Source organism: Simochromis diagramma, unplaced genomic scaffold (assembly GCF_900408965.1).
Source record: "Simochromis diagramma unplaced genomic scaffold, fSimDia1.1 OVJJ01000460.1, whole genome shotgun sequence".
In the NCBI taxonomy this organism is placed as follows: domain Eukaryota; kingdom Metazoa; phylum Chordata; class Actinopteri; order Cichliformes; family Cichlidae; genus Simochromis; species Simochromis diagramma.
The window spans coordinates 18912-46587 of NW_024387280.1; the positions used below are offsets into that span (position 1 = coordinate 18912).

A 27676-nucleotide genomic window follows, 5' to 3' on the forward strand; every position below is an offset into this window, starting at 1 on the left:
TAAACTGGGCAGGGAAAAAATCCAAGGACCAGACAAAGCAAAAAATGGCATTTAAAGATACAGCGCTCTGCAAATGCATATTTGGTAAGTTTTACCGTTTTTTTGCTATATTACTTTGTCCTTCTTAATAACAAGACTTTCATGTCCGGTTAATCTGGAGATGGAGTCTTTGGTCTTTGGCTTGTTTAGTCCTCGGGTTGTAGTTTGTACAGCCCGAGGACCCCATGTTTATTTTGTTTTAAAGACAGTTAACAAGAGCTTATTCATGTGCTCTAATTCACTTTTTTTGTTTGTGTGTGTGTGTGTGTGTGTGTGTGTGTGTGTGTGTGTGTGTGTGTGTGTGTGTGTGTGTGTGTGTGTGTGTGTGTGTGTGTGTATTTTTGTCCTAGATGGCCTGACGCAGCAGTTAGGGGCAAACTCTATGTCCGAGTTTGTCTTTGCACAAGCAGTGCAGAAATGGCTCCGATACGCCCCAGATCATTTGGGTGGTGCAGGACGCACATCATGCATCCCCATCCCAGAGTAAAAAATTACAAACTTCTGTGAAACATATAAATGTAAATAGGAAACTGTCTTTTAATAAAGTATTTAGCAAACGAAACATGCCTATTGACCTTTTTTTGTTGAGTTTTTTCTCTGTTACATCACATGCAATGCTTTCTTATTTTAGGATAATAATATTGACATGATACATCGTGAGACATTTGTTTTTGTTTTTTATAAAGGGTGTCCAATTTGAGGAATAAGTACAATTATGTGTTTAGGTGGTTTAAGTATTGATGGAAACATGCAGTAGTTTAATATTGGTTAAAATATCTATACAGAGAGGTAGATTTCCAGTCATGATTTAACTGTTGTTTTAATAAAAAGCAACTGTGCGAAAGAGGTGGAAAATCAACACCATAGCTCAACAGTGTTTCAATATCAGAATCTGACATTGTTTCAATGTCAACAGTATTAGAAAATATAACGCTGAATCAATGTCAGGTTTCAACATTGATTCAACATCAAAACCTGACGTTGTTTCAACATTAAAAAAGGGTGCAAGAGTGATGTTAGGTCAACGTCACACTTCAACGTTGATTCAATGACATCACCTGATATTGACTCAACATTGTTTCAATGTTTCCTTGCTATCTGGGTATAAATCATATTATTATATAAAAGCTACTTCTGTATTTATTATCTAATTGTCTATTTATTTATTTATTTATAAAATATTTATAAACTTCTCCATTTTTTTATTTACTTTTAAAAGTGTTCATTATGGATAGGCTTCAAGGTTTATTGATTCCATTGTTATTGACTTCAAATATATCTTAAATCAATTATTACAGTTTGGTAATGAAAAACATAAACACCCACCATGGTGGATAACTTATTGCAGTGTGAACTTAATTTAATTGTTTGGTAAACACTAGTTTACACTGCATTTCGTTGCCCTGTACCTGTGCATGTGCAATGACAATAAAGTTCAATTCTATTCTATTCTATTAGTGCTCCTGCAGCAATTGCAGTAGTCGTTCTCTTTGGATGGTGGGTCAGACATTTAATGAAATAATTTCCCCAATTTAATCTTATTTTCACAGCATTTAGTAACATTGTTTATTTAGTGATTAATTTATTTCAGTCTTATTTTAGGTTTAGGTCTTCGTACTTTATGTGGGCTCCGCCACATAAAAACCTGACAAAAACCTGAAAGTCATATATAAAGTATACTGTATATTTAAATAGGTATGGCATACTGGCATACTATATATTTCGGAATTTGGCTGTTTATATGCAGCAAAATGAAATTCACAAAGGTATTCTTCTTTCAAAAAAATGTAATATCGCAAACGATTAAGCAACATATAATACACATCTCAGTGTAAAATTCTGTTTTATTTTATTTAATTTTATTTTTTTAAAATTTAGACTAAATTCCTAAACACATTTACTGGATTTACAAGCCGCGGTCGGCTCGCTCACGCCTCCTTGTTTGATTGTATCGAAGGCTGTGAGCAGATGACGCAGTGAGGTCCAGTGAACATGGCTCCTTTTCCGGACGAGGTGGATGTTTTTACTGGCCCACACTGGCGAATGAAGCAGCTGGTGGGCCTGTACTGCGAAAAGGTGTGTACAACTAACTGTCGTTCCTTAATTTTGCAGATTTACGAACAATTTTTTGGAGGTTGGTGTCTGAAGGTGAAGCGAACGCCTGCTAGCATGCTAGCTAGCTAGCGTAATAGCAGCAAGAATTGAGTCAGTCGAAGGAGATGAACTGTCGGATGACTGTCTGACGACCACACTGAGACCCTTTGGTTGATCTGTGGTCAGCGTTACGTGAAAGTATTCACGTTTCCAGCAGCGTGGAATCCTATCTGACTGAACCTAATAAAGTTTTTATAGCCACTTCTCTCCGCAGCTAAAAGCTTTTTCTGTTTACTAGCCTAACTAACTTGCAAGATAGCTTATATAACGTGCTTTAAGTGCCACATTGGAGTTTCTAATGTTCTCGCAAACGGTGGTGCATATATTAACAAGAAGTGTCTTAACAAGACAAGCCAGGTAAGCTCATTTAGCTGCAACAGCTAATGCACGAAGGGTGTGCTTCACTAACCCCAGCTCGGTTACAACACTGATGATTTGACACTCTGGCATACAGCCACTATGTTTACATATACGTATCAGTTACTGTGTCTAATCCTACCAACTGCAACGCTATCATAGATCACATGGATCTTATGTGATGATTTATTTTGTAAGAAATAACGCAAAGATCTTATTTGATAATTCTTCTTCCACAGCTGTCCAACACCAACTTCAACAACAATGATTTCCGCTCATTTCTCCAGTCCCTGTGCGCCACATTTAAGGAGTTCAAAATGCATGAGCAAATTGAGAACGAGTACATTATCGGGCTGCTGCAGCAGCGCTGCTGCACAGTGTACAATGTACACTCTGACAACAAACTTTCAGAGATGTTGTCCCTCTTTGAGAAAGGCCTTCATAGTATTAAGGTAACGATCGACTGGCATTTTAAAATACACATTTTATTGACATGCTATGATCCTATATTTCACTTGATGCAACTTTAAAAATAGCTAACCAGAAAAACATTGGCTTTAGGTAAGGGGAAAAACATGTAGTACAGTGCTCAATTGTTGGGTACCACTCAGTCATTAGAATAAGTATCATGTCAGCAACACAAAGATTATAGTACATACAAAGACATCAAGGGCTGCTATTTTTCATGTACACATGTAATTTCCGGCACCTCTTCAAAGCGGTTTTACTCACATGCAAAGCAAAATTACCAACGTTATAATAAATGAGAATTAGTTTTAGCTAACTTACACACTTGGGCAGTCAGTCCCTAAAGGCCCATTGTGCCATGAGAAATCTGCACGTTAACCATACTACACTTCCTTTAAGTGTGGAATGATACTCATTTGTTATATCCACTTTTGTCACAGTTCTCAAGTGTTACAGTTTCACATTTAAAAGAAGAAAAAGGATAAATGAAGTTATTAAGCATGAAGTTAGTAAGTTGAACTGCTTGGAGCAGAGGGAGGGTTATTTTTGTTATCTGCTTATCGAGAGACAAGAGTTATTGTTCTGTCAAGCCATGGGCAAACCTCCACCCCAAGAAATAAGAGGCAAAAATAAAGGCCTTTTTAGAATTATGCAATTGTGTAAACCCGAACTTCCGCTGCCAGTTTGCAAATCAGAAAACATTTTCTATTTTTGCTTTCAGGAGTAATCCTGCTTTCTGTCCCAAGGAAAACTGTCTCCTGGGAAAAACAATACTGTCCTAAATATTTAAATTATATTGAATTCCTGTCATTTGTGTTAAAAAAAAAGAGTTCATGATATTTACCCTGAGAAATGACCCTGAGTAAATCAACTCCTGTAGTAATGACATTAAAATATTTTTGAATAGAAAATAATACTTTAATGTACAACAGTTATTGCACAACACAGCCATTAATGATGATGCAAAATCAAAATGTACTTCTCAATGTAGGGAGTAGTGATTGAGTAAGGGTGATTTGGACACAGACCATGAATTAATCATTGTTGTGTGTTTTTAGAGTGAATATGAGCAGCTTAACTATGCCCAGCAGCTGAAGGAGAGACTAGAAGCTTTTACACAGGACTTTCTGCCCCACATGAAGGAGGAAGAGGAGGTATAAGATGCTCAAATTTCTTTTCCTTTCTTTTTTTAATATTTTTTTTTAAATAATATTTTAATTACCCATTGTGTGGGACATCAATTAAGACTAATTTATGTTGAACAAAAAAAAAAAGGTAAAAACATGCACTGAAAGTTATCATAAAAACGTGTCTGTTCGTGGCCAGGTAAATTAAACTGTTGCAAGCTGTTTGTAAACTGAGGAGATTCGTTGCAGGTGTTTCAGCCTATGCTTATGCAGTACTTCAGCTATGAGGAGCTCAAGGACATCAAGAAACAAGTGATAGCGCAGCACTGCAACCAACAGCAATTGGACAGTGCCGCGGAGGTGCTAAAAGGCTTCAGTTTGTGGAGCCAGGCAGAGGTGCTCCAGAAAGCCTTCAAATATGCTGATCATGAGAAGACAGATTATGGTGAGTGAGTATATATTTAAGCTGGTGCTTCGTACTTAAGCACATTATAATTGGTCAAGTAACCCCACTGTTCAATATACGACATGTTTAGATAAGCATATCAATCAGTTGTCTTTTAGATCTAATGCAATGCGGTAACTCATGTCCGGCAGACATTTTGACTGTCCATTAAGGCATTTCTTATGATCAGTTTAGGCATGACTAACTTGTTTATACCTGCGTCTGTCTTGCTGCAAAATGTTAAAAATGTATACTTGATAACGGACCTCTGTACTACCAGGACAATGTTTTAACTGTTAAAGTCACCAGCTTCATGAAAGAACACTGTCTTAGAAAGTGGTTGACATTTGTAAAAGGTACACTTCATCATTTTGGTATTTGAGAACACTTACGAGCAAAGCTATTTCATGCTCTTCCTCAGAACCGGAAAAAAACAGGAATTCCTCCACCCACATCTCCCAGCTCCCCACGGAAATTATGCTGAGGCTGTTCCATTATTTAGGCCCTGAAGATCTGTGTCGCTGCAGTCAAGTGTGCAGCTCCTGGTCAGAGCTAGCTAAGACCGGCTCTTTGTGGAGGCACCTTTATCCTGTGCGCTGGGCCAGAGGTACGCTCAAGTTTTATGTACTGGTGAAGAATTATTCCACTCAAGTGTGTACACAACTAATGAATATTTTTGTCTCTGTTATGTAGGTGATTATTATAATGGCCCCCCTGGGGAGCTTGACCAGGAGCCAGATGAGGAGTGGGTGAAGAGTCGGCAGAACGAGGGTCGTGCCTATCAGGAATGGGATGAGGACGCTGATGTCGATGAGTCTGGTGAGGTTTTGTCTTAGTAAAGTGCTTGTGTCTCATAGCGATTTAAGTGGTATTTAAAGCACAAGCAACTATTACTAATGTAATGTTTCAGACACAAGCTGCCAGAAAGGCATCATTTGGGATGTACTGTTGTATTATAGGTTCCTACCCAGTCATTCCTATCCATTCAGCCCACATTTAGCAAGATATGTGTGAGAAAAACAAAGAAAACCCCCACTTTTATAAATGCTCGGTAATGTTAAGCCCTGTTCCCATTGAACACACCGTTTAAGTAAAATGACTGGTAAATAAACTACTGCAATCTGTGGGTGTCTTGTCATTCTCTTTCAAAACGTTGACAATTCACTGGCTTTCAATAACAGCATAAAATTAGCCAGCCAAAACGGACTACTGATGTTGGGAAAAAAAGTGAATGGAAAAGAACAAATTGAAAATGAGGAAAACGGCTCATAAAAATCAACTCTGAAGGCTCCAAAGCTATAGCTGGTCTGCTGTTCAGCAGCCAATGCTAAAAATGTGATTGTTTCCACTACTGCAAACTGTATTTGTTTGCGAGGAAATCAACAGTGTGTCGTTTTACAGAAGTTACTCACTCAGGTCGAACAGTTTTGGTGCACTGGTTCTACGTGACACGTTCAGTGTGAACAGGGCTGTAAAACAGGTTTATGGTTATATGCAGCCTGTGTAAAAGGCAAGTCTTCATTAAGTATGATACCTAAAGACATTTAGTGTCTATTTTTGACCTCTACTTTTATAGTTCCTCACTGGTTGCCCTGTTGATATTGGGTAATAAAACTAGATTAAAAATGTAGAGGTGTCTGTTTAAGAGTTTTAAACAGGGCGTCACATGTGGTGAAGCCAGTCATCTCTATTTACTTTTCAAGTATTTTGCTGCTTTTGTTCCCAGACTCTGCTTTATGCGTCATCATGGTATGATACACCTCTAGTGTTGCCTAAAGATGTGTCATACCACCTCCAGTTTAAGCTCTGTAATGTGTCACCCATGTTGTTCAATGGTTCATCAGATGTGTCAGGTCAAATTGAGGGCTCCCTTGCAATCAGCACTGCTAAGCGGGAGAAGAGGCTCCTGAATGGGATTATCCAGAATCTTCTTCCAGCTGTCGGTCCTTCTGTCAAGTCCATTGTTCTGGCATATAGCTCTACAGTCTCAAGTAAAATGGTAGGCGGAGCACAAACCTTTATTTTGCTGTTGTACTAGCACAATGTCAAAGCTCAGAAAGCTCGTTGGTTGAGCTGTGTTGTAAGATAAATGTTCTTGCTTTCCAGGTACGTCAAATCCTCAGTTTCTGCCCCAATATTACTCATCTAGACCTGACGCAGACTGACGTTACAGACTTTGCATTTGACAGGTTAGTATTAAAAATGAATACTGAAATGCTAACTGTTTATGACAAAGCGGATGTACATAAAACTCAGAAAACTTATGTTGAGTCTATCCTTTCCTTTTTAGCTTGTCACTCTCTGGAGCACCTGGATTTGTCGGGGTGTGAGAAAATCACTGATCACACCTTGAAGAAACTGTCTTTTGGGCTGGGTGACCTCATGTCTTCCACCTGCATTGACAAACGCTCAGACAAGCGAGCCAAGCTTCTTAAGAGTTCCCCAGGTCCCATCACGCTTGTTGGTGAGAGAAACCTACATCCAGTGGGACGAAAGCAGGCCATAATTTTCAATCAGTAATCAAATTACTGACCTCTGTCATCATTTTAAGTGGGGGAACTTGCACAATCGGTGGCTGACTAAATACTTTTTTGCCCCACTGTATAACACACTTATATGATGCAAAGATGCAGAGTGACAGGGTTTTCATGAGTCAATATCAATATGAAAGCAAACAGCCAACAAACACAAGTCAGTGTACTGATGACAATGGCCAATTTCTCAGGACTTCCACAGCAGCCAGCAGATATCTAGAGAAGTCATTACTTATTAATGCAAAAACTAAATAATAAAAAACATGATAAAAAAAAAAGCTAAATGACATGTATATATGATGAATAACGTGGCAGAAGGACTATCCACAGTTTAAATTTATAATGGCTTGTGTGAATTTTTAACTGACTCTTAAGTAGATGCTAGAAGCATCTTGCATTTATGAGACAGAATACTTTAAATCTTGTTTTCTTACCAAAAATGTGCACGACAGCAACCACAATAGTTATAAAACATAACATTTTAAATGATTATAATTCGAAACAGCTTTTTTAATTGTCCTGGTGTGAAAACTGAGAGAAGTCATGTAAATAAAATGCCTGTCCAATCCTGTCAAGTCTGACTTGAAATCAAACGGGTTGTTTAGTCTCTTCTGCCCAGTGCTGGAGCCAGTGGGACTACTACTTATCTTTAGGACTACTTATCTCTTTCAGCTGTTTAAGCAGGAAATGGATAGATGGATGGATGTTATTTGTACAATATAGTGAAATTCCATATATGCTCCAAAACATTTCCTGTTGTGTAGTTTTAACATTTCTTTAGTTGGAACAACAAAAAACGGTAAAGAAAAATTAATAAAGTCTGACATTTTAAATGGAAATTGGACAGAATCCACACCAGGACCGTAGCAGTGGCGGACATGTAGCTCACAAGCATGCATTCAGCCCCTACATGAATGTATTCAGGGCTGTAACAAGTTCAAAATAAGGTTGAAGATTGAATTTTGACAAACCTACTCTCCTAAAGGACCATTAATCTGCATGCAATCAAAAGCCTGATCAAACAGAACTTGTGGACTACGCATATATTCACCCGTTTATCGAGATTAGGAAAAGCAACAAGTGCTTTTCACACTTATAGTGTGGCCGCGGCTGGTTGTGAGGAGAGAGTGTCTTCAGAAGGCTCAGGGCCCTGCTCGCTTTATCTTGCAGAGGAACTTTTTTTTTTTTAATCTCAGCCTGCTAGACCAGAGTCCTGAAAGGCTCATTCAGGCAATGACAATCCAAGTAAAGAGGGACAGCAAGTAAGGGGGAGAAGCAGCATAGAGGATAGAGAAGCATCAATGTTCTCTATTCAGGATGGGTGTCCATGAGGAAGGCTTCAGTCCAGACAACCCCCACCATTTATCATGCTGCTCCCTTTGGAGTGATCAGAATCACAAATGCTATGTAACAGACTGGAAAAAACTGATAGTGTAAAATACACAGAGTAGAGCCTGCAATGAAGACTCAAGTAGATACAAGAGAGTGAGGGGTTAAAAAAAAGCAGAGTTTGGAGCTCTGCAGTCTTGTTAAAAACTAATGACCTGTTTAAAGCCTTAGTGGAGAGTAAAAGTACAGAGTGAACCATGATGGTGAGCCAGGGTGACATTGCCCTGCTGCAGAGAATCACCCAGCCTGAAGCACAGAGCCAATCGCTCTCCGACTCTGCTGGTCTAGCCTGTGGGAGACAGAGAAAGGGGAGGAGCGGTGCTGCAGCCCCCTGCACACTGCACTGGAACTGGGCCTCCTTTCAGGGGGAAACAGGGCTTTTGAGCCCACCCAGGCCTGGCAGGGAGTTTCGTGATGAAAATGCAAATGAAAGTGCAAACTCTGACATTTTTGTTTTAAAATGACAGACCAGGTTCAAGCCATACAAAAACAAGTGGATATAATTACATTGTAAATATAAAATGCTTGTCCCCCTCAAACTGGGACAATTGTAACCACTTGTTTGTACACTGAGGCCAGGACTCAATAAAAACCCTTCAGCAGTAGCGCAGTGTCCAAAATCAGCACTCTTATGCAATCGCTTCTGTACACAGTAAAAGTCATTCAACATGCTAATCAAGTATAAAAACTCTACTGGAAAGAGGCTCATTGAAAGCCATGTAAATTTCAGATTTTCCAAATAATTTCATCAATCTGGACCATTTTTAAAAAAATGCATAGATAAAATAATAATATGGTCAACGGACCTTAGCAATGGATGCTTTGTCAGCTTTCTTTTTTTTGATGGAGCTTTTCACTGAATATAACAATAAACTTCATTCATTTGTCCACTAGAGCTGATCGTGCCCACTCAGGATAACATTCGTGATTTGAGCAAACACAGAAGTAGCTCTCAGTTCTGAAGAGAGTTTTAAAAACAACTTAAAGAAGATTTAAAGAAGACAAGGCCGAGAGGAAGACAAACGCAGGAGAGGCGTGCAGTCAACTTTCAAAATAAAGGACCTGATGCAGAGGAAACGCAGTACCTCTGAAGCAATCCTGGCATGGTTTTAAAGCAGAAAACAAACCCGCGACACACATTAGGGGTACTTCCTTTACCACCAATTTGTGATTTCAATCTCCCCCTCATGCCTGGTGAAAGGAGGCACTCTTATTCCAATTTCTACTTCCATATTTGTATTTTTTTTTAAATTCTACTAGAGTAGCGTTAAATGATTTCAAGTATAGAAAAATGTTCATTTATTTTATAATGCACCCACTTAGTTCATCTCCCAGAAACAAGCTGTTGGAAGCTAGATGCAAGAGTGTGCATAAGACTGTCTTAAACTGGGGGTGGGGGCTAATATCCGGTGCGAATCCATGGAGACAGTGCTGTTGTTTCTGCAGGAGACTTTCATAAAGAAGCACCATCAACCCTGACCAAACATCACCCTGGAGAGCACAAGAAGCTTCTAACAGGAACATATGGCGAGCTAAAGAGCTTCAACCACATGAATGCTATATAAAAAAAAAAAAAAAAAAGTCTCTCTCTCACACTCACACACACACACACACACAAAAATCATTCTCATCTTTATTGCTTTTAACCCTCCCTGGCAGGATGGGAAGTGTACATCTCTGGATGAATGTTGCTGTGGAAAAAGCGCTGTCCCGATTTCAAGCTCAACTGCCAGACAGCCAAGAGAACAGCCATCTACAACACAGGATTTATTTTGGTCAAATCAAGTCGTCTTTTTTTCATTACAAGACTTCAATTGTTCAACATCTGCAGTGAAAGTTTATAGAAGTGATTATACAGCAACAGCAGCCACTGTCGTGTTGCTGTAACACAAGGTCGCTACTTTAAGAATACGCAGATGGCTAATGACTCTTAGCCTCTTTAAACATTTATAATCCATGATTACCAACAGCAGCAAAGTCCCACTTCAGCCCCCAAAAAGCAAAAGAGATAGTTTGCAGGCCACAAGACATTTGAGGGACATTAATTTTTCAACACCAAAAGCACTAAGAGTGTTACTTAGGGACAATTTAATACCACCCAGCTGCTAAATTTCAGCTAAAATAGTAGATAAGTGGTGTGGTGAAAGAAATATTTAGGTTTGCAGACACTGTATAAATAATTACAGTATGAGCACTGAGAAAGCACAAGTTACACCAGGCAGCTGTTTCATAACCCCATTAGACCGCATTAGGTTGTTAATACTTGTAGTAGTTGTTATTGCTACCCCAAAACAAAACTTAAATAATAATTTCTGGTGAATAAAGCACCACTGCAGATTATAAATAATTAAAAAGAAAATGTAAAAGGCCTGCATTACAGAGGACATCTCTTGGAACTGAGGCTACAAGCTCACAGGCTAGCTTTCAATGTCAATCCCACAGTAAAGCCCACTCTATTATCGTTTTTGAGTCTAGTGGGATCATAATTTACAAAATAACATTATGTTAAATTCAATATGACTTGAAATTACCAAATGAAACCATACATTTTTGTTACTATATTTTTTTAAACAACCAGAGTGCTCGCCACCTGCTGGTCAGTATAGGAATTAAAGGCTTGAGGCACTTTTTCCATCGGTTTCACTTTTCAAACCCAGAATCTGTTCTCTTGTGCTACTGAATTTTAGGCATTTTATGGGTATTTTTTACAATGACTGACTAACTAGAGTCATGGTTTGCACCAGTCCACTGCTGTTTTATGAATTCAGATTTTCTTCCATTACACTTTCTTAAAAAAAAATCTGAACTGGAAGGCATGCAAACAGGCACAGGCAACTAGCTAAATCAACTGATGTGGGAACTGCTCCAAGAAAAAAAAAAAAGTCAAAGGAAAAGAGCAAAGGAAAAAGGGTGTCCCAGTGAAAAGAAACTCAACTTGAATCCTCAGGATCCAGGTAACAGCAACATTACTAACGTGAAACAAGACTCAACTGAACTGGAAGGTAAAATTCGCTGCTCGATTTGTAAAATATATGGTGCCGAGGTGACAGATATATGGAGAGCAGCAATGGAGATACGGGGGTAAGATGCTAATGCAGCTCAATGAGATTAACATTAAGCAGGGAAACGGATAAGAAATTGTCATAGTTAAAAGTAATTGCCAAAAGAACAATCAGACACAAAAGTAGGACTTGTGGTTCCTCCCCAGTTTTCAAACATGAATGTTATAGTGTGATGTATAAGCAGTAACAAGTGGGGGAAAATTGCACTAGAAGCTGTGAACACTAACCTGTGTTTATACACTGGAAAGCGGTACAGACAGATCAGAGAAAGCGAGAGAGCCAAGCCCAAATGTGCAGAGCATCAGCTGGTGTGAGCAATAACTCTTGTATTGCAGATAATGCAATTAGACCTGTGCACTAAAGGGATTTAGCTGTTATAGTGTTCCCTTCCACAACACTGGATTATAACTGAATTACTCGAGTTTTACTCTACAGCACAGCAACACGTCAACAACCAGCGAGTAGGCATGCATAAAATGTATGCAATGTCATGGAGGAAAGACTAGGTCGTATGGGGATAATTGTACTAACAGCTTGCCTTTACACATGTCATGTTTGCAAGAGACGTTTTAAAGAAAATATAGCAGACCTTTCTGTGAGACTGTTGCACATGGTTCCAGCACACTGTTAAACTGTTATGACGAAAAGTCCTGGAAAAAGGCCAAGGCACAAACACTGCATCTGTTCTCTGAGTCAAGGAGCAGCACAGCAGTGACCATTTTTTGCTTTCTTAGCAAAGTGTGTGAGTGTATTTGGCCAGTCCACCCTAATTCAGTGCAGATGTAACGTGTAACTGCTAGCCTTCCTTCATGTGTCTGCCATCCCAAACTAACCAAAGAGCAAATCTGGGAAAAACTGTATATAGCTCAGCGTCCTCACTAGCATAAGCTGAAAGTGTAGTCCTGTGTACTCTACAACCCAGTTTACCTGCATGAGAAACCCATTTCTGAATTTTAGATTTCTCCTCTTCTTCTTATCTGTGGACCATCCCTTAGCTCTTAATAAAGTTCAGTCTCTGCTTACTGGTTAGCCCTTCCTGTGTTTCCCTGCCAGGAAGTTGACCGTAATTTGACATAAAATATAAAGGCCTAATTAGCAAAATTTAGTATGATGATAATTTCTTTGTAGATAATTTAATGATAAAAAGAACAGAAATGAGTCCTGAATGTAAGCTGTTGCATGTAAGGACTTTGCTGGAGATTCCCACATTTCTTAAACAAACAAACAAACAAACAAACAAACATGACTTTCAGACAGTTCATCTTTTGTAAATTAGGGCAGGATTATTTTCAAAAAACAGCCTTGATAAAAATATCAGGCCACTATAAAATGTCTTATGTTTATGTTTTCATCCCACCTATATTTTGCAAGTCATTATGACAAATTACAAAAAGCAGTTTTTAGGCATTGATTTAAGGGAAGAAGCTTTTGAAATCCACAATGCCCTACCACCAGTGGTCTCAAACTCTGGTCGTTAAGGCCTGGTGTCCAGAAACTTTTCTATGTGTCCCTGTTACAACACACCTGAATAACATTAGTAGGTCATTAGCAAAACTCTACAGAACGTGACTGCATGCTGAGGTGGTAATTCAGCCATTTGATTCATGTTATAGCAGCTCATGAGTGAATGAACATGATGCAATGAAAGTACTTTTAGAAGTACATTTTTCCAAACACTTAAATTACTTAAATTTGAGTAGTCTTAGGGGATGCCACTTCAGCACACAGTCAAATTCTATACTCTCACTAATGACCTACAAATGTTATTCAGGTGTTTTGTAACAGGGACACGTGGAAAAGCTTCAGGACACCGGCCCTTGAAGAGTGGAGTTTGAGACCCCTGTCCTATGTGAATATTTAATTGTCCCTAAACTGCTAGTCGTGAGCTGCTCTAATGTGAAACAAACACATATAGTTCTGTAAAGGTTTACAAAGAGATTTCTAAGGATCTGGAGACCCCAGAAAACAAAAACCCTCCCAGACGTTGTAGCTGAACAGGCAAAAACAAGTTGCCTAATAATATCTCGATGATAACCAAGAGCTGTGCTGACTAACTGCACTAAACTGAATCATCTATAGTGAGAGAAAAACACCAGCATTAAAGTCAAACATGGTGCTGTTACTGTGATGTCCCAGAGTTCCTTTACTACTTCAGGACCTACATCAACTCATCAGGTCCTGGGCTTAAGTTTAATCACACTTAGGATCTGAAGCACACAAGCAAGTCCAATTGAATGAATGAAACAAAACACTTGGTGTAAACGAATCAGTCTGGACTTTAATGAAATTAAGATACTTGGTATGACTTGAAAACCCTATCCATCCATCCATCCATCCATCCAGTCGCTTCCGCTTATCCTTTTCAGGGGGCACTGGAGCCTATCCCAGCTGTCATAGGGCGAGAGGCAGGGTACACCCTGGACAGGTTGCCAGTCTGTCGCAGGGCCAACACACAGGGACAGACAACCATTCGCACTCACATTCATTCGCAGATACACACCTAGTGACAATTTGGATTATCCAATTAACCTATCCCCACAAGCTGCATGTCTTTGGACGGTGGGAGGAAGCCGGAGTACCCGGAGGGAACCCACGCAAACACCGGGAGAACATGCAAACTCCACACAGAAAGACCCCGGCCTGATGTTGGAATTAAACTCAGGACCTTCTTGCTGTGCGGCAACAGTGCTAACCACCGTGGTACTTGGTATGACTTGAAAAACCCTATATTGGGCCTTAATTAAGACTTTTTTTTTCTTTTTTTGCCTGTCCTGTTTGGATCTAATTAAGAAAATTCTGAAATTATAGTGGACCAAAATCAACCAGTGATGTAAACCAGTCATTACCAGTTACTGTAAATGCTTGATGGTAATTGTTGCTATCAGGGCATCCACAGCTGGGTATTAGAGACCAACATATTTTTACATTAGACCAGGTTGTTCTGGTTCAAAAATGAAATCATCACTTTAAAACTGCTTTTTGTATTTATCCAGGTCATCCTTGTTAGATGATTTGAAACATGTGAAAAAAGCATAAACAAAATAAATCTGCAAGGAAGAAAGACCTTTCTCAGCACTGTACCGCAGACAAAACCTTTACTTACCAGACTTGCGACGATCAGATCAGTATCCTAGAGAAAGGAAACAACACATCAGATCACTGTTTAATGACTTACACTGTTGAACCTCTTCGCACACAATCCAATTTACTGTGACATGAAATAACTAGTAAGATCCTCAATTTCTCCAAGCCTTTATGAACTCACTGTAGTCTGAAGAGGACAAACTTCAGTTACAGAGTCTCACATGGTGATAACATGTGTAATAAAGGCATGCATACTACAGAAGTGCAAAAAAGAGGCACCAATATTTGTTGGTACAGATTATGGCTTTTTAGCTCCATCATTTTCTATCACAAGTCAGTGCTTAATAAAGTGTGAAAAAACCACAACTGTTAGAATCAACGGAAAACCTCATTAGGTTTTAGTTCTGATCTGAATATGTAAATCCTAAAATACATGTAAATTCTGACATGTTATAGTAACAACAGTGGCACACCATTTTTGCAATTACAAAAATTATAATAAAAAGTCCTTCCATTGTACCTGTTGGCAGGAATCTTTTTGTATTTTTCAATATTTCCCTTTTATATAAAATTTTCAAACACATTGTATCAAGCAAATTATTAAGAAACTGATTTAAACTTATTGTATATAAATTACACACAGGCTTTAACATACACAACATTGCCTACTCACAACTCTGGTTCTCTGAGTTTTTTATTATTGCTTAAATGTTTAACCTACCACTTCTGTTCACTCAGGCAAAAATACTTCTATAGTGGTCTGACTTTAATGTAATACATAAGCAGAATATGAGTGAAGATATAAATCAACAACTGTGGTGCTCTTAAGTGTTTAAGCTACCACTTACACTAACTCACCTAAAATGCGTTCATCAATAAATGGTAATGTCACAAAAACCAAACTACGTTAGGTAAGTTGCTAAACATGTTACACAGTGACAATGTCATATTACTGCAGTTACAATTGCTGCTTACTTACCAGCAAACGCAAAACCAAAGTTCTGTTTCACTCTGTAACAAAAAGAACAAAAATACAGAATCAGACAACTGAAATCAGCATCAGAGTCAATACTGCATCACAATCTGTAGTGAAAAAAAAAATCTGTTAAATTCTTTGTTTACAACAGCTTTACTATAAACACCCCATCTTCTCTTTCTGCACCTTATTAAAGATTTCTGTCTTTATTAAGGTGATGTGTCGTTTTATCAATCTGCAATTCCACAGAAATTCCTCATGAACGTAAAGCTCTAATACTTTGGTGCTATTACATAACACAGCAGATACCACAAGCAATGATTTGCTCGCACTGCACACTTGATCAAATGATAACATCACAGTTTCAAAGCATGCAACAATCACAAATAATACTTGATACTATAAATGCTTGATGGTAGTTCTTCGTATCAGGGCTTCCACAGCTGGGTATTAGAGACCAGCATGTTCTCACATTAGAACAGATAGCTCTGGTTTGGTTTTCTCTGCTTCATACGTGAAATCATCACTTTAAAATGCTTTTTTGTATTTATTCATATCATCCCTGTTAGATGATTTGAAACATGTGACAAAAAAGCATGAACAAAATAAATCTGCAAGGAAAAAAGACTTTTCCCAGCACTTTACCTCAGACAAAATGAACTCACTTTAGTCTAAAGAGGGCAACATTTAATTGCAGAGTCTCAAATGGCCTTAACATGTGTAATAAAAACAATAATTACTACAGAAATGCTTTGATAAGCCTTTAAAATTAAAATTAGACATAAATGGCCTATTAAACTTCAGGGACATTTTTAGGGACACTCAGAGATCTAGTGGGGGGGCTTTACTGCTTATAAATCCTAAATGTGTTTTTGCCCATGAGCAAATGGCAAGATATCACAAAAAGCCAAACTATTGTATATAAATTGCTAAACATGTTACACAATCCCAATTTCATATTGCTTCAGTTACAATCACTGTTTACTTACCAGCAAAGGCAAAACCAAGCTTCTAGTTCACTCTGTGTAACAAAAGACAAAGAACAAAAATACAGGATCAGAAAACTCAAATCAGCATCAATACTGCATCACTCTCTGTTGTCAAAAAGATTCACTAAACTTCTTTGTTTACTACAGCTGGAATACAAACAACAACTCTCCTCTGTTTTCTTTGGTCTACATCTCATTTAAGATTGCAATAACACTCATACATGAAAAACTGCACGATATATTTTTAAGGCTTTAATATTTGAGGTGGTCTGCATTCAAATTCTACTTCCTAAAATATTACCAACTGCACATAGTATCATTAAATATGCTGTTATTTTAAAATAAATATCTATATACCATATTAATAATAATAATAATAATAATAATAATATACTGACATATTTTATTTATGTGAAGGTGGGCTGTTGTTTATTTCATTAATTTTCCACAAAGTGAGAATTTAAACTGTGCTGCAGATTTAGGTTGGCACAAACAAGCCTTTGTTAAACAGTTCTTAAAAATTAAAGTCTACAAATTAGGAGTTCTTATTATTCTTGGGCTATGTCCACACGTACACAGGTACTTTTGAAAATGGAGATTTTTTCTATCCGTTTGCACCTTTCGTCCACACTTAAACGGCGTTTTCGGTCACTGAAAAACTAAAAACGCTTGCCAGGATATTTTTGAAAACTCCGTTTTTGCATTTATGTGTGGACAGGGACACGGAGAGCCTTTTTTGACGTCACACTGTGCGCCACGTTATTGTTTCAATGAAATGCATTTCTACAATACGGTTACTGTTAATTGTTCTCTCTGCAGTGTTTAAATGCTTACATATACACACACAGTTACTGTCCCCCCACACATATGACTCTGTTCTGCTTTTATGCCCCATCTTTGTTTGCTATTTCCCACCGAGGCTTCTAGACTTCTGATTGGCCAACATTTCTACACGGTTAGGAATATATCGCCACCTGTTGTTTTGGTATGTTCCTAGCAGAGTTTTCCTTCATTTCTGCATTCATGTGTGGACGGGATTGTTTTTTAAAACGAAAACGTAAAGTCTCAGTTTTCAAAAATACCCGTGTATGTGGGGACATAGCCTATGTTTAATCCTCAGTTTCTCCCCCCCTCCTTTCTCTTAATTAATCCACAAGACCTGGACAAACGTGACTCTTTTTCTCCCGTGTTCGGTCAGAGGCGGTAAAATGGCTCCTTTGATCTTGCCGACAGCTGACACTGAATCTAAGATGGCGGTTCGTTAAAAACTTTACAGCATAAAGAATGAGGCTGTTTTAACCAACTGATTTGTGAAGAGAACTAACTGCACCTTATGTAACAGACTGACAAACACGAACACACCAAATGTAATTAATAAAACAACACAATAACCGTGGTTTACCGTCAAATGAATTCTCTTCATTTCACACTGGGCTCATAAGAACGCTAGTCGTTAGCATTGGGTTGTTAGCTTTAGCTCATCAAACACTGCTTTTACATACAAAAATGACAACTTTTCACTAAAAAGCAACCATTGTGTTACTTTAACATGAGTTATACCTCGGCTGGCTTTATAAATCACTAACAAGAACTTGTTAAATCGCGCAAACAGAGTATAGACATTTAGAAGAGGAGAGGAGAAGCAGAGCAGCAGCACTCACCCAGAGCGGACTCAACGAAGTGTGCAGAAAGGCGGATGTCCGGCAGTCAGGTAAAAGATGAGGCGTTCACGGGTCGTAGGAAATTCCAGTATTACACACAATGGGCATTGTAAACATAAAAAATGTAGGTGATTTTAAATATTTTATACAATATCTATTTGCTACAGAAAAAAACTAGCAGAACTTTAATTCTATAAGTTAAATAAATATTATTAGAAGGCTCTTCTCCTGAACACCAACACCAAATAGCTGGTGATAGAGTTCACCAGACCTAAAAAAAACAAACAAAAAAGACAACCAGTCCAGGAAAGTCTGCAAAGATGTTTTAAAGACAATATATTTATATATATATAAACCTTATACAGTAAGGATTCCCCTCAAACAAATGACCATAATTTCCTAACCGTAAGGGCTTGAACGGTCGTTCTTAATTCTTACACCGTTTTGTTCAGAAGAGATGGGGGAATCTTCAAGTGTTGACAATTTATCATTAAAATAGGAATTATTGAAGATATTTGACTTGTAATAGACCATAACTGAATAGAGGTGAAGCAAAAACTGCTTTGACTTGTCCTCAGCTGGCTGGGAAGCCATGGAGGCCTCAATATGCAATTTGTATGTCTCAGCCCTCAGATATGATTGGGAAGCCGTGCAGGCCCTGATATGTAAATTTGAATATTACAGTTCTCACAGAGGATTGACTCCCTGGGGACCTGCCACAAATATATAGAAATACTATGATTACCCAGAAATACTACATTTAGAAGAAATACTATGTTTTAGCACAAATACTCTGGTTTTGCACAAATATTATAACATAGCAGAAATACAATTCTATAGCAGAAATGCTATATTTAGAAAGAAAAATATAATATAGTAGAAATACTATGATTTAGCAGAAATACTACAATATAGCATAATAACAATGATTTAGAACAAATACTATGATTGAGCAGAATAGCAATAACTGAAGTAGAAATATTGGAAAAGTAAAATGACAAGATGACAAAAAAACAGAACATGGTTAAGTTCCCTCAAAACTAATTGTTGTTCACCTGTGAAAAAAAAATAAAGAAATAAAAATAAATTAAAAAACAAGAAGGAACAGCCAACAATTACACATAAAATCAAATATGTATACACAAATGCACAGAGAGAGAGACACACAGAGGGTCTATGCCAGTCAACCAGTCTGAATATATTATGTTTTTCCAACAATGAGATGCTGCCCTAAAGTGGGTCTCTCTCCCTCTCTCTCTCTCTGTTACACACACACACACACACACACACACACACACACACACACACACACACACACACACACACACACACACACACGAACAACAACAACACAGAGAAGAAGAAGAGGGGTCGTTTTACTACGCATCATAAAAACGCAATCATTCATCTTCCAACTGTATATTTCTGTTCTGTCTTTAGAATCATTGGTTGTTTACTGAGCCGTACTTTGGGAGTCATACTGTTGTGATACTGGGGAGAAAAGGGTAAGGTTTGATAGACTAAACCCTTACACACATAACTTGAAAAACCTAAAGAGAGTGTGAGACTGCTAGCTGTGTTGTTGAGCAATAAACTCATCTACAAATGTGTTAGTAAAGAGTGACTTGTACTTCTGTCCCATTAAGCAGTGGTTAAACAAATTTCACTGCAAACTATAAAAGGAATCTGGATTTATATAGAACATAGTAGTGATGGATTAAATGCAGGAAACACTAGTATAAGGTGTCTATGGAACAAATCTCCTTCAGCGTTCAAATGACCAAAGTGAGGACTACAGGCGTTTCTCTCAGTTGGTTGTGTTCAGGGAAAAAGCAGCTAAATACACTGAGAGTGCTCCACATTGTTAGTGAGTTAACTCTGGATATCTGTAGGTTTGTCAAACTTGGAGTGAACAAAAGCAGAAAAACAGTAAAAGATGCAGACAGTGAAAGTCTGGTTTATTTCATGAACACAATGAAACATTTTACAGTCCACAGAGCAAAGTAGCATACATGATAAATAGATACACATAACACGGTCAGTGAGAAGTAAAACTCGTCGTCTTACCACGTTATATTCTGTAAACTTAAAATAAACCACAGAAATTAGAGTTTAGTGTTTTAAAGTCATTATTAAAAACATGAGTCAACATTACTGAAGTGACACTTTAACGATGCTTCATATCACAGTCTTTATGATGATAAAACGTGTTCTCTCATTAGTAGTTGTCTGCGCTGTCACTTGTCATGAAAATGTCCTGAGCCTGGGTTGCTCTTCAATTATCATTGATCATTAATAGGACGCACAAAAGAGGAGTAGCTAGGGACCTCAGTAAGTATGAGCAACAATAGCTTAGGGACAGTTTCTACAATAAAGAGGATTTCATCATCTGCTGTTCGTCAAAAAGTGCCGTATTAAAAACAATTCAGCAGACCCTCAGAGTGCGGATACAAACTGTTTTCAGCTGTAGAGGTAGAGGTACGCTTCATGTACTTATCAACATACAGTTTAGCGGAGTGGATTAGAGTGCATTGGTGCTTGGGCCTCTTTTATTTAGTACGGTTATACCATTGTGAATTTAGCTATATAAATATGCTCAAGAGTCTATCATATGTTTGACATGCAACTAAAAATTCGAAAATATATATTTTTTAAATCAGTAACTTTGCAAATTTAGAGGAAATGTTTTCGGACAACATATGTGTCACGTTTTAAACAGGTTTTGAATAATTAGCACTGACATACAGACATTTATGCCCTGGGTATAACAGACATGCTTACCTTGTGAAAGGCCCTCGGATTTCTTGGAGCAGAGAAACACTCTGTATTGTTGCTTTTCTCTATTGTATAAGCAGCGCCCGACTGCCAGAAACGCTCTGTGCGGGTAGCAAAGTCGGCTCCAACGCACATTCAAGTGAAAAAATAAAAAGTTAAAACGATATACCTTGCGGCAGTTGTGAAGTTCTGAGGAAAATACTGTGTGTCTGATGGGGTGTTTTTATATAGGTGGGGCTACTTTCAGTTGACCTCTGAGATGTAGAGATAAAAGAGTGTGATGTAAGGAAGAAAGGTGGAAAGTCTTTGGAGACTCTGTTGGTCATGGTTTCTGCTGGCCTCTGACATGATAAGACTAGTTGCATTAAAGCCATTAACTGTTTGTGAGAAAACACCTTTGGGCTGGGATACTCTTGATAAGGAGCATCTTTTGTTTGCTTCATACCTTTTTACAGACTGTTGGGAGCCTAACTGTTACAGAGTGTGGGAATATGACTGTTGCAGCGTGTGGGAATTAACTGTTTGTGAGAAAACACCTTTGGGCTGGGATGCTCTTGATAAGGAGCCTCTTTTGTTTGCTTCATGACTTCTTTTGCAGACTGTTGGGAGCCTAACTGTTACAGAGTGTGTGAATATGTGTTTTTTAGAAGTATCACAGCTTATTTCTAAAAGAAATACATGTTGTTTGCGGTGCTCTATTTAAAACTATTGGCCTGTGAAACCTTTAGAAAAGTGAAATGCCCCTAAAGTAGTTAAATCATCTATGTGTAATCAGCGAGTCTAACTGTTGCAGCCTAGTAGATAATTATAAGACTGGTTGCATTAAAGCTACATTGAGGTTGATACAGCTCTAGTGTGAATATGTACTTTTAGAAGTATCACAGTTTATTTCTAAAGGGATACATGTTGTTTGTGGTGCTCTATTTAAAAAACTACTAGCCTGTGAAACTATTAGAAAAGTGAAATCTTCCTAAACTAGCTAAGTTAAATGCTGTGTGGGAATACACGGTTTTTAGAAGTATCACTGTTTATTTCTAAAGGGATACCTGTTATTTAGGAGCAAATGCTCCAACCACTAGCTATTTTGGAGGTTCCCAAGTTCTCCCCGGTTGCCAACCGTACTAACCCTATTCGCCGATAGGTCAGGGCCAAGCGTCCTTGGCCGGGAGGGAGCGTTACCTCCGAGAACTGCGCTTCCTAGAACCCCCACGGTTCTGTTCTAAGATAATTTATAATACTTTGGAACAACAGTAAAACACCCAACAAAGTGTAAGACTGAAGCAGGTGAAACCTTATAACCAAAAAATAACCAAATTCCCTAACATACTAAAATCATTGAGCAGTCCAACTGCTTTTAGCGGTCCAATCGCATTCAATCATTACCAGCAGTCCAACTGCTTTTACGGTCCAACCGTATTAAATCATTTCCAGCAGTCCAACTGCTTTTAAATCCTCAGTACTGTCATGAGATTCTCATCAAAATCAAAGCAGACATTTACCGGCAACTTTTACTGAATAGACATTTAATTTTATCATCCAATTCAGCACACTTCGGATAAAATCAACAGGCCTGTGCCTACCTCTTTTTAAAGGCGCCTGTCCCCTCAGTTTGGTTGCCGGGTCACGCCTGCCTGTCTGACCACAACGGACCACCGAATTTCACCATCTACACCTCCAATCCTCCCTCCTCAATTACCGGACGAAGCCCCCAAAATGTTAAGGTTCAAAAATTGAGGAAGGAGAGTACAAACCACCCATGGTCCAGAAGCTCTTGGTCAAACCATGATTTTAATGAATACACACGTGTGGGAAGAACACTCTGTGCGCAGACAGCAAGTGATCTCCAACTTAATCAACACATACACAGATTTTTATAGCATCAGGGTTTGATTTACTGACGCCCCTTCATACGTCACCGACAGGATATATACATACGTCAAATCAAAACCACAATGACCTTTAACATAGTTTAAAAGAGCGTTGCCGTTGTTTTCATAGCCGGTACATCCTGTTACTGCCGGATGCTCGCTTGTCATCTTAACACCTCAACAGCAGTTCGGCGACAAACTGCTTTTTGCAACCCCAGCAAAACATCATTAAACTTTCCCCCATAAATGAATCTAACTAAAAGTGTGTGTATGTCTGCGTCTGTGTGCTAACCACAATTGCACCCTGTTTCACCTCGCGACTAGCTCCTGACCTCTAACCAGACAGAGAGACAGGAACCACTCTCGTATATGTAATAATCGAACTGAAACTATGGATATGTCATCTACTTAAATAAATGTTTTAATCAAGAACCTCTACTAAAGCTTAATACAAGAATATAAAAGTATAACAGAATCTTTTAAATAACCTAGCAATTAAAATAGCCTCGTCTAGCCTGCTCCTCAGAATAACTGTCTGCTTTCACTTCTGCAAACTCTGCAACTTCCTGTCAGCCTGCAACTCAGTCTTTCTGAAAGAGACACACACTTAAACCTCTAAATGCAATATCCATGCTGCAGCTTATATTTTTAATGCAATGGTACTGTTGATAATTATTTAACAATAGCAGTAAAATAATTTCCCTGCTCCACAAGAGTCAATTGTAAAGAGACTTCCACATTTGTTTTGTGATGGGGATAGAATTAATGTCTGTGAAGGTTCTCAGTCATCCAGGTCACTGTAGTCCAAGGAGCTTGGAAAGAAAAGCGTCTGGACTTCTTTAAGTTGTTTGAAGACATTTCACCTCTCATCAGAGAAACTTCTTCAGTTCTAGGGTCAAATGGTGGAGAGTCCCAGAGTTAAACCCCATGGGAGTAACCCCCTGAGAGGGACAATGGACCCCCTAGGGCAGCGGTCCCCAACCCCCGGGCCTCGGACCGGTACCAGTCCGTGAGTCGTTTGGTACCAGGCCGCGAGAGTTGAGGCTCAGGTGTGAAATGTCTGGTTTTCAGGGTTTTTATCTGTTTTCAGCGTTATTTTGTTATCGTTTTTATCGTTAACTCGGTTTTCCTGGGTCTTTTCACGTGTGTTATGAATAAATCTTATTTTTTTCGGTACCGGTACTAGTTTTATTTTGTTGTATTTATCCGCGACACCTTAAAGGCCGGTCCGTGAAAATATTGTCGGGCATAAACCGGTCCGTGGCGCAAAAAAGGTTGGGGACCGCTGCCCTAGGGGGTCTTTTCTTTCCAAGATAGAATTAATGAAATTCTACTGGTTTCAGGTCTTCCAAAACTGAATAAGCTTGCAAGTAGAAAGACAGTTGCAACTCTGAATTCAAGATAAGGGCACTATTTTTCACAGGGAGGAAATGCTGTCTTTTTATTTGAAAGAACTGCACACATATAACGAGAGACAGTCAGAATTTATTATTTGAAAAAAATATGGCACATATAACAAATTTAAATGTAATCAAATACACTATCAATTGAAATTACACCTTATGCACTGCTACAGTTTAATTTTAGATTTAGAGTTATATTTAATCTGTGTGGAATGAACGAGTTGTTGCAAATACAAATTTAGAAATTCCTTTTAGAACCTTATAAAAAACTTTGACACTCTCATTTCTTCTGACAAAGCTTTTGCTGTGGAGACATCAAAGTTAGATCTGTACAAAGCCTGCAAGCCCAAACTTAGCATTAGCATTGCAGTAATCAATTTTCAAACACAAACAGCAAAAGCAAAAGATGAAATTTAAACAACCTGCTTTCATAAGCATTACACCTTTATCATGGCATTTCCAATGGTTGAAAAAAAATCCAGTTTCTAGAGTCAGGAATCTTCGAGTATCTATAGATATCTGAGCCACCTGAGTGAGGTCTGACTGCACTGGACACCACCCCAAATGCCTTTCCATCTTCACACACCAATGGACCACCAGAGTCTCCCTGAAAGTATATACACACCCGATGCTTAAAGTGAATAGTGAAGTTATTACCATAAAGTTTGATTGTCCACATGATATTTAAAGAAATGTATGTACCTCAGCTGGACCTGTGTCTCCCTGAGAGCAGTAGAAGTTTTCCATAGTACATTCTTTATTGTCAATCAGTGTAACACTGGTTTCCATGAGTGTGGGAGACATATATGTACCATTTTTGTCTGTTCGCCCCCAGCCAGAGAGTATACAAGATTTTGGCAAAGTACCATTATCACGACTTGCCAGGGGAATAGGTTTCACATTTTTGTTGAAGTTTGCCTTGGTGCTCAACTTAAGGAAAAAAACAGATTGTTAGGATGCCTGGGTCGTCGACCCAGGGTTTTTTGAGTTTATGATATTATTTATACTGTCTAGTTTTTGGTTTCTTTGAGTTCTATCTTATGGCTTAGGTCTCTGTCTTCTTTAGTTGCTCGGTCTCCCCTATCACCTGCATCCCCTTGTCTAGTTCGCGTCTATGTGTATCTTAAGTTCCTATATCCCCGTGTTCAGTCAGTGTTTGTGTCTGCCCTGTTCCCATGTCTCTGTTCCCTTTGTAGTGCCTGCTTATGAGCCTGTGTCTTTGTTCAGTCTGTGTTATGCGTTTCCTGTTTTACTTTGAAGGTCTGTGTCTTATCTCAGTGTGTTCACTTTACGCTTCTTTGGTCTCGTCAGTTCTGATTTGTCCCAGCTGTGTTTCCCTCCTGTTACCCATTCCCTGATTGCTCCCTCTGTGTATTTAAGCCCAGTGTTTCTCTGTGTCTGTGTCACGATCTACTGTTTTCGTAGCTGTGTGTTCTGTCATTTCTCTAGTTTAAGTTTGTTTTGAGTTTTTTCAGTTATGTTATATTTTGAGTATTAAATTAAAGCCTTTTTTGAGTTCACGTCTGTCTCCGGAGTCTGCACCTTGGGTCCTATTCCTGCCTGCACACAGCCTTACCTAACACAGATATCAAAATAAGATTTTTTTTACAGCATTTTGTAATACAAATGAATGAAGTAAATTTAAAAAAGATATTGTAATAAAAGAAAAATGCAAATGGGAACAAATATATTTTCTGTGTGATGACATTCTTACCTTTAGAAGCATTACATCATTCACAAAGGAAATTGGGTTGAACTGTTCATGTGGAAATGTTTCTTCCACAGATATGCGTTGTGTTTCTTTACTTGAACGAACATTGTGAAGTCCGACTACGACTATGTAAGACCTGAAATGGTAAAAAACAATTGAATAGCCACAATTGCTGATATCGTGGTACATATAGATACATTTATTTACAAATTTACAAATGTTTTTGCGTGAGCCTTAATTTTATTATGGATAAGAATTTATGTCAGGGTCTCCATGAACTAGTTTTTGGCCTCATAATTAAATACATTTATGAAACTCACTTGGCGTGACAGTGGGCAGCAGTCATCACAAAATCCTCATTCAGGAGGAAGCCACCGCAGTACTTTTTTTGACCATCTGACATGTTCCTCTCCAAAAGCACCATGTATGGCCTGCTATGTGGCACAGCCTCATGGCCTCCAGTGATCTTCCCCAAGTAAACTGGGAGACAAAAAGAAAAATACTCAGTTAAATAGATCCATCATCATGCATTGTCTGTCAAATGCTATAAAATGCAAGCCACACAAAAAGAAAAAAACACCTACCTTGTTCTTCAAGAGTCAGCACAAGCACGAGTAAGGCCAGGAAGTGGACAGACATGGTGAGGTCACAATTCTACTGAGTTTCTAAAGAGCAGTGGCATCAGTCACAGTCAGTTTCTGTCTTTAAATGCTTCTTCATATCAGTTAGAGCAGGAAGTTGTTTTTTTGAGTAGTTTGCACAAGCAAATGATTTAGCTTTAAACCAGAAATGTTCAAAACCTCCAGAAAGCTGTATTTTCAGAAGTCAACAAATGAATTTTTATACAAAGTGTAATTTTATAACTAAGTAGTGTATTTGTCATATTCTATGTAAACATGTGTTTTGCATAGTTAGTTTATAAAGTGTTCGTATCTTTACAGCAGGAAACTATGACTGTGGTAAAAATGTGTGGCCACAGATATAAAACAGAGAGAGACGAGATTCTTAAGTAGTAATTTCTCACTATATTTTACAGATTTTGCAAAAGTCATGACTTTTAATCAGTAAGTTATTCCTCTACCTGTTCACTTTTTATGCAAAAAAAGAAATTCTCATATCAGTAAAGAGAGGTCATTTGGAAAAACTGGACTGAATATTATTTATTGAGATGATCGTCAGCAGGGTTGCAAATGTGTGTAGTATTCTGATGTCCTCTTTGGGTTACCTTCTTACATTTTCATCTTTTGCACTAGGAGTTGAAAGTGGAGAGGACAACACGGGTGCTGCACCACGAGCTGGGGATTAAAGTTTGAGGTTTTCACGTCATCACCACAGGAAGCAACTGTGTGAAGATTGTGGACTAAACTGTTGCAACTTCCATTCACTTTAGATAACTTCACTATCTCATCTAAAAAGTAGACCTGCATTCGAGTTCGACAGCTAGGCAGCTAATATGCATATTCAATACCACCTTTATTTTTAAAGCACTTTAAAATAAACCAGGGTTCACAAAGTGCTGTACGTATAAAAATAGAATAAACAGAAAATAAAATCAAACGTGGTAAAAAAAAAATTTGAAAATAGAAAAATAGAGTCAACTTCTCAAAATGTGCCAAAGGCTTTACTAAATAAAT

The 27676-nt window shown here is 38.3% G+C and overlaps 3 protein-coding genes across 3 annotated transcripts in view; 1 reads left to right on the forward strand and 2 right to left on the reverse strand.

The window, feature by feature from the left end:
- Positions 1-17247, reverse strand: part of LOC120716060 (serine/threonine-protein kinase Nek1-like) — a 28929-nt gene extending 11682 nt beyond the window's left edge. Inside the window, exon 1 of the mRNA XM_040003401.1 lies at positions 14679-17247. The gene's annotated coding sequence lies outside the window, so the exon portion shown is untranslated. The remainder of the gene's footprint in view (positions 1-14678) is intronic.
- Positions 1968-7125, forward strand: LOC120716061 (F-box/LRR-repeat protein 5-like). Its single transcript, XM_040003402.1, has 8 exons — positions 1968-2115; positions 2790-3002; positions 4077-4172; positions 4395-4590; positions 5012-5197; positions 5284-5409; positions 6435-6589; positions 6697-7125. The coding sequence occupies exons 1-8, from the start codon at positions 2032-2034 to the stop codon at positions 7108-7110; spliced, it is 1470 nt and encodes a 489-aa protein (XP_039859336.1). The 5' UTR covers positions 1968-2031; the 3' UTR covers positions 7111-7125.
- Positions 17248-24414: 7167 nt separating the features above from the next.
- Positions 24415-27387, reverse strand: LOC120716062 (granzyme G-like). The gene is made up of 6 exons (XM_040003403.1): positions 27268-27387; positions 26627-26707; positions 26363-26522; positions 26046-26178; positions 25034-25261; positions 24415-24938 (listed from the first exon to the last, which is right to left on the reverse strand). Exons 2-6 carry the CDS (start codon positions 26679-26681, stop codon positions 24780-24782), a joined length of 735 nt encoding a protein of 244 aa, XP_039859337.1. The 5' UTR covers positions 26682-26707; positions 27268-27387; the 3' UTR covers positions 24415-24779.
- Positions 27388-27676: the final 289 nt, after the last annotated feature.

Coding starts and splice junctions, on each gene's coding strand:
- LOC120716062 (XM_040003403.1), bottom strand. CDS start 26,681: ATGTCTGTCCACTTCCTGGCCTTACTCGTGCTTGTGCTGACTCTTGAA. Junction 26,523..26,626: donor GCTGACTCTTGAAGAACAAG/GTAGGTGTTTTT, acceptor TTTGTCTCCCAG/TTTACTTGGGGAAGATCACT. Junction 24,939..25,033: donor GAGACACAGGTCCAGCTGAG/GTACATACATTT, acceptor ATATACTTTCAG/GGAGACTCTGGTGGTCCATT.
- LOC120716061 (XM_040003402.1), top strand. CDS start 2,032: ATGGCTCCTTTTCCGGACGAGGTGGATGTTTTTACTGGCCCACACTGG. Junction 4,591..5,011: donor TCATGAGAAGACAGATTATG/GTGAGTGAGTAT, acceptor GCTCTTCCTCAG/AACCGGAAAAAAACAGGAAT. Junction 5,198..5,283: donor TCCTGTGCGCTGGGCCAGAG/GTACGCTCAAGT, acceptor TCTGTTATGTAG/GTGATTATTATAATGGCCCC.